Source organism: Sinocyclocheilus grahami, unplaced genomic scaffold (genome assembly GCF_001515645.1).
Source record: "Sinocyclocheilus grahami isolate Dianchi unplaced genomic scaffold, SAMN03320097.WGS_v1.1 scaffold718.1, whole genome shotgun sequence".
NCBI lineage: Eukaryota > Metazoa > Chordata > Actinopteri > Cypriniformes > Cyprinidae > Sinocyclocheilus > Sinocyclocheilus grahami.
Window position 1 is genome coordinate 45,468 of NW_015505897.1, and position 7,584 is coordinate 53,051.

At 37.6% G+C, this 7,584-nt stretch overlaps 1 protein-coding gene across 1 annotated transcript in view; it reads right to left on the reverse strand.

Annotated features, from left to right (window-relative positions):
* Positions 1-1,434: 1,434 nt before the first annotated feature.
* LOC107560284 (claudin-7-A-like) overlaps positions 1,435-7,584 on the reverse strand; it is an 8,206-nt gene continuing 2,056 nt past the window's right edge. The window contains exons 2-4 of the mRNA XM_016244424.1: positions 3,012-3,176; positions 2,703-2,787; positions 1,435-2,376 (exon numbers count right to left, since the gene is read on the reverse strand). Of these exons, the coding sequence (XP_016099910.1) occupies positions 2,211-2,376; positions 2,703-2,787; positions 3,012-3,176 (416 nt within the window). The 3' untranslated portion in view covers positions 1,435-2,210. The remainder of the gene's footprint in view (positions 2,377-2,702; positions 2,788-3,011; positions 3,177-7,584) is intronic.

Genomic DNA, 7,584 nt, shown 5'->3' on the forward strand with positions numbered 1-7,584 from the left:
CAAAATTACTCTAGACAAACATTTGTGTCTTTTTTTATTGCTGAAGTGTGTTGAAATTTCTTCTTCTGCATTCTACTGTACGGACGTAAATGTACTTTCCCTTCAGCCTGAGGCTTATTCACTTCACTTTTGGTGTGAAAAGGCTTTTATATTTGCCAAAAATATAACTTTTTTATTTGAAAAACAAACAAGCAAGCCCTGTCCAGATTTAAAAAGTAACGCAAAAGTAACGTAACGCATTACTTTCCATAAAAAGTAACTAAGTAACGTAATTAGTTACTTTTTTAGGGAGTAACGCAATATTGTAATGCATTACTTTTAAAAGTAACTTTCCCCGACACTGGCTATGGTTTAACAACAAACTCTGTCCCTTGTCGTCTAAACTAATAACAAAACAGTAGCTGATTCAGAAGCGCCAGATTGTCATAGCAAAGTCAGAATGACCTCCTCTCCTAGGTTCACGAAACGGTCGTCCGTAAAATGCATTGCTGTTCTGTTATAAGTAATCTTAAAGATTCCTAAATGCATCTACTTTCGGAAGGCCAAATAAAGTGCTCTTGCTTTCTCCTAGAAACACACAGCGTCTCCCTGACATGCTGCTTCAACACTAACTGCGGTTACTGAAACCACGCCTTCTTTCTTTGCGTGCACATTTGGGCGCATTATGCTAATGTACAACCTTAGTTTTTCCTTTCAAAATCCTTGACCTGAGAACAAAATTCTAAATCAGAATGTGCATTTAAAAGCCTTCCCAGAACTGTACATTTAGGATATTTCCCTCGCTTAATCTATCTGAATTAACTCATCGACTGGGTGCGTCCAATAAAGGAAGCATCCAGAATATGCAGTGCTGGGGAAGCTCCAGGAACACTTCTGTTCTAAAGTAACATATTCTGAAGCTTTCCCGCTACATTCACTAAACTTGGTTCAAATCTATATTTCTGTCCCTGGTAAATACCCTGAAGCAACTACCAGAACATGCAAGCAACTATTTTAAAATCCCAACCAAGTCCAACAGGTTTGTCTTGACAAACACCCCTTTTCTAAGTTATTAAAAATAACTTTGAAGGGAAGTGCTAATCGTGACTAATGATGCATTCAGTCATATCGGAAAGATCATATTTAGTTGAACGTCACCACAATGTCGTAATTACGAGTGGGAAACGCTGGAAATATGTTTTGACACAATGGATGCAACATCTGTATTCATGGTAATTTTATTAGGAGTGGATACATTTTCTTTGCATTTACATATAAAACTATAAAAAAGTTACAAGTACGAAATACCGTAGTATTGTACAATTGCAAAACAATGATTACATTTAAAGCAATTAAAACAAAGTAAAACCACACCCAACGCACTGTTTTTGTTAATATTTCGTAGATGTATAGACCAACTCTATTTTTGTGTAATATAAATAAGATGTAATGTAAATAAGTTACTCAACCACCAGAATAATAACCAGCCTGATACAATGAAAGCCAACTTTATTGAAAATAAGCATGTAAAACAAGTGTATAAACAATGAGCTAACTAACACTGCCATTATCAATGAGCTTTTATAAGTAAAAGATGTTCAGATAGGCTCATGGACAATACAAATGAACGTGAGGTGGTGTGTTAATACTGAAATGTGTTAAGCAAATGAAAAAAAGAAAAAACAAACCTTCAGGGTCTTCCTCGGCCATATGCAATTACATGATATTACTTAAGAGTGACTCAAATGAGTATTAAAAATGTTAACATTTCTGTAGGATGAATACTCAAAAACAATTCTTAAAAAAAAAATCTGCCTCCATTTTGGGCAACACCTGCTTGTTGGTTATAGTGCTCCCTAATGGGCACTTTGAAAACACCAACATATGACCCACTACCCAGGTTTCTCTACTTTGACACAGAGAACACAACCTAGCTGTTTACGTCAATGAAACACTGAGGGCTCAAAGCAATCTGTGAGTATTTGTACTGACACTAGATTTCTACAGTCCTCCATTTCAAAAACTCCCAGTGAGTTTGTAAATACATTTTCTATTTGAACTTTTGGACAACTGATAGCCCTTTTTTACAATGGGACATTATACAGTTTGTAAACTGTGTTCTTTCTCAGTGACAGCTGTTTAACCTTCATTATTCAGTTCATTATTTTGTTGAAGAAATTCTTCACCTTCTGAAGTTGTTTCAGTGTCTGTCCAGTAGGGGGCAGTCTTGGTCACACATACTCTTTGTTGTTGCCGCTTGCAGACCGTGCAGTGTTACTTTTAGGATATTTTGACACTTGTTTACTTCCAGTGCAAGAGGCAGCCAACATGGCTCCACCGAGAACATCAAGAAATGACCCACCCCAAGCAATGAAAATGGCTGCTCCAAACTCAAACCTAAAGAACAAAAGAAAAGGTCATATGGGAAATGTGAATATTATAAATATATATTTCTTTTTTACTATATAATTGCATTTGGTCAAAGTTCCAAAGTGTTTCTTAACCCGGTTCCTGGATGCTTCCCAACACTTTACATTTTGCATGTTTCCATAATCGAACCCACCCAATTTAACTCATCAGCACTAGTAGAAGTGCTCCAAGAACTGAAATGGGTGTGTTGGATAAGGAAGACGTCCAAAATGTGTCTTTTTGGGGGACATCCAGGAACAGAGTTGGGACATTCTGCTCCAGAAATTGTGCAAAGTAGAATTCCTTGTGCTCACTTGGTGTTGACTGGAGTGAAGGGGTTGTAGAAAGCTCGAATCACATTGTGGGCAAACCACGAACAGGCAACAATTGCACAGAGGGCTGTAGGAACAAAATACAGAAACTGTTTAAAAAAAAAGACAGAGGTTCTTTCTTAGCCTATACCTTCAAAGCACTGGCTAGTTTAGCATTAGCTACCCTGTTTTCTTTTATATTCATTGACCCACCGACGGAGTAGAGACTGATGTTATATAAGAGCAGTTCAAACATGGTTTACTGTAAACTTGCATGAACAGTCTCAGTATCTCGCTCACACATACACTCACCTCCCACTAGCAGTATGATGCCTCCTGTCATGGCCGTGCGAGCCTTGCGAACCTTGTCATCAGCTCCACAAGTGGTGCACTTCATGCCCATGCAGGCCACACCAAGACCGCAAATGGACACAATGATACCCACAATCATCAAAGCACGGGTCGCTTGAAGATCACCTACGGGAGACAGATCGAGAAGGTCAGAAAGACATCAAAGAGATGTGGATTCATCTTACTGCTGATTGTGCTCTTACTGTGAGTTTCTCCACTAAAACTAGACGTTGAGATCTTAAAAATGTCAGTCATGCAATTGGTTAAAAACCACCAGCAAATAGCTGTTTGACATTATAAATAATATTAAATTATAACAAATGAAATTGTACAAAATTGAGTTTCTACTCCGAAAATAGACATTGTGATCTCAACAACCATGTTATAAATATTAATAAAGATAATAATATTCATTTAATATTATACAAGTAATATTGAATTATTAGGGCCCGAGCACCGATGTTGTGAGGACCCTATTGGAATTGCTCCGTCTCTTCTTCTTCTCCAAAGTGAATCGCATTTTTGAGGGCCTAAACACGCTCCAAAACTCATGAAACTTTGCACACGCGTCAGAACTGGCGAAATTTACATCTGATGTGGGTTTCAGAAGTGGGTGTGGCAAAATGGCTTGATAGCGCCACCTGTACACATTCAACGTAGTGTGCCTCGAGCTACGTTTTACATACATGTACGAAAATCGGTACACATGTGTAACACACCATTACCTACAAAAAAGTATCTTGGTACAAAATCCAAAACCCAACAGGAAGTCAGTTATTTTGAATTTCCTGTACGATTTTTGTGCAGTTTTTGCCATTTCCAGGCCTCGTACTTTGACAAACTCCTCCTACAGTTTTAATTGGATCATCTTCAAATTTGGTGAGGGTTATTTTAAGGCCTTTGTGATGTTAAATTGTGAAGATCTTGAGTTTTCGTCAAGGGGCGTGTCCCTGGCGGCCTGACAAAGTTTGATGTTTTGCCATGAAACATGCAACATGCAAGCAATGTCTGATCTGCCCCAAACTTCACACGTTTGATAGTTGTTCTGTCCTGAACACACGTCCATGCCCATATTCAGTTATAGTCATAGCGCCACCTGCTGGCAACAGGAAGTGTCATGGTTAACACTGTTATGGACTCCTAGCAACCTATTAAAAAGTGTCTGGAAGTGTTAAATAGGCTGGCGACATGCTAGAAACATGCTAGCAACATTTAACTAATTGTTAAAGCATGCTATTAATGCAGTGAAACAGGAAGTTGATGTAACTCAGGCATGCAGTGTCCAATCTGCCCCAAACTTAACATGTTTGATAAGTCCAAGATTCAGTTATAGTCATAGCGCCACCTACTGTCAATAGGAAGTGACATCTTTAGCACTGTGTTGCACTATTAGCAACACAGTAAAATATGCCATTGTGTGCGAAACGTAAAAAATTTGCTCAAATATGACAGCAACACTTACTAAGTGCTAAAGCATGCTATAATGCCATGAAACAAGAAGTTGTTGTAACTCATGCATACAATGCCCAATCTGCCCCAAACAAAAAAGTCCTGGTCTGAAGACATCTACATTCCAACATTCATTTACAGTCATAGCGCCACCTACTGTCAATAGGAAGTGACATCTTTAGCACTGTGTTGCATTATTAGCAACACAGTAAAATATGCCATTGTGTGCGAAACGTAAAAAATTTGCTCAAATATGACAGCAACACTTACTAAGTGCTAAAGCATGCTATAATGCCATGAAACAAGAAGTTGTTGTAACTCATGCATACAATGCCCAATCTGCCCCAAACAAAAAAGTCCTGGTCTGAAGACATCTACATTCCAACATTCATTTACAGTCATAGCGCCACCAGCTGGCAGTAGGAAGTTTGGCACATATACAGTATCTCACAGAAGTGAGTACACCCCTCACATTTTTGTAAATATTTTATTATATCTTTTCATGTGAGAACACTGAAGAAATGACACTTGTGCACTCAACTTCTTTGGTCGACAATGGCGAGGTCTGTTCTGAGTGGAACCTGTCCTGTTAAACCGCTGCATGGTCTTGGCCACCGTGCTGCAGCTCAGTTTCAGGGTCTTGGCAATCTTCTTATAGCCTACGCCATCTTTATGTAGAGCAACAATTCTTTTTTTTCAGATTCTCAGAGAGTTCTTTGCCATGAGGTGCCATGTTAAACTTCCAGTGACTATTATGAGAGAGTGAGAGCGATAACACCAAATTTAACACACCTGCTCCCCATTCACACCTGAGACCTTGTAACACTAATGAGTCACATGACACCGGGGGAGAGAAAATGGCTAATTGGGCCCAATTTGGACATTTTCACTTAGGGGTGTACTCACTTTTGTGGCCAGCGGTTTAGACATTAATGGCTGTGTGTTGAATTATTTTGAGGGGACAGCAAATTTACACTGTTATACAAGCTGTACACTCACTACTTTACACTGTAGCAAAGTGTCATTTCTTCAGTGTTGTCACATGAAAAGATATAATAAAATATTTACAAAAATGTGAGGGGTGTACTCACTTCTGTGAGATACTGTAACTGACTTTGACATATTCCTCCTATATTTATCACTTTAAATGCATATTGCCCACCGTTAGCTGTTTTCCTAAAGTCACCGGGTGGCGTTGAGCCCAGGTGCGAGGGCCCATTCATTGCTGCTTGCAGCTTTAATTTAATATTAAAACAAATTTTATAGAATCTAGAGTCTAAAACTATATCTTAACAACCATATTATAATTAATAATGAAAATAATTTAATGTTACACAAGAAATACTGAATTATTATTTATATTTAACTAAATTGTATAAAAATTTAATTTAAACTGTATGAAATTGAGTTTTTACTCCAAAACTAGATATTGAGATCTAAATTTAATTATCATTCAATAATAATAAAGATGATAACTTAATATTATACAAGTAATATTAAATTATTATTTATAACATTAAAATACATTTTATAAAATAAATAATATTATAAATTACAATAATTTAATATTATATTTAATTAAATTGATTCATGTTTTATATTTTTAATTACTATTAATTAATATGTAATTATAACAAAAATGTATTTCTTGCTCTGCAGTTGCTAAAGTGTCATTTTCACAGAAGTCTGAGCACTAATAGTAATGCTTGCCTTAGCACATCTACTAATTATGCACTGTCCATACACTGTTAAAAAGGATGCCGCTGAAAAAATGTTTATATAAAATCCATCAGTTAGGCAATACAGATAAAAGAGAGTGCAAGAAGCCATTCCGACAAAAACCAGTCTGTGCCTGTGCAATCCTGTACATGTGCACACAAACCCACCAAGACAGGAGGTAAAAAAAAATAAAAAGGGAACGTGTGAGGGGCACGGGTGCAAGCTGTAGTGAAGTGGAAGAATTATTGCTCTCCTTTATTCATTAAAACACAATGAGGCATCTCTTGCCAGGCACAGAAAACAGTCAGTGGTGGAATTCAGGGGTCACCCTTCATCCATGCTTTCTCTCATCTTTCGCTCCTCCCTCCATCCAATTTCAACCTGCTGTCAGGTGCAGTTCCAGCTGGTTTCAACTGGAAGTGTCCTGTAGTTTTCTCAGAAATGACCCCTGAGGTTCTGCCCAGAGCCCCTCAGTAAATACATCAAGTCAAAGAGTGAACCGCGAGAGCTAAATCACATTTTAGAACAGTCTATGTTAATCTGTAGAGAGTGCTCCTGCAAACTCTGAGGTGGAACGTGAGGTTGTGGTTTCCTATCCCAGCCCTCGGGGGAACTGAGGGAATGGGGAATGTTTCTGTAACAGCCCTACACTGAAGCACTCAATTCAATGAATAAAGTCATAATTCATTACCGGTAGTTGGGTGTGTTAATAAAAATACTTTGGCAGCTATATAAACAATGGATTATGTTCTTCCCGGAGAAGCATAAGCACCATGGCTGCTTGTCCTGCCTGGTTACATTACAGTCATACAGTAGCTCCAAAGTCCCACTGGCGAGGCCAGCATCCATTAATCAAGCTGGGAATGGCATCAGTGTTTATTTGAGTGTGTGTGTGAGAAGAGTTGGAAACTACGGCTTCAGTTGCCAGAGAATTCCAATAAACACCTACAGTACAGATATACATTATATTACATGACAGGCAATTCATCTGTTAGACCAATTAATATAAGGCTACATATTGGATCCCATGTGTGATATTGAATTAGATTTTCTACATTCAAATTTAGATTTGTTCTTTTTCGATTAGCTCGATTCCTCTGGCTCCTTTACATGTGGACCTTCAGGTATTACAGGCAAATACAGATTAATCGTGTACTAAAATATGGAACATTAATAAATCAAATGAATAAGTATTTTGTGAACTAAGATAGACAGACAGATATACAGACAGATAGATAGATAGATAGATAGATAGATAGATAATAGATAGATAGATAGATAGATAGATAGATAGATAGATAGATAGACAGACAGATATACAGATAGATAGATAGATAGATAGATAGATAGATAGATAGATAGATAG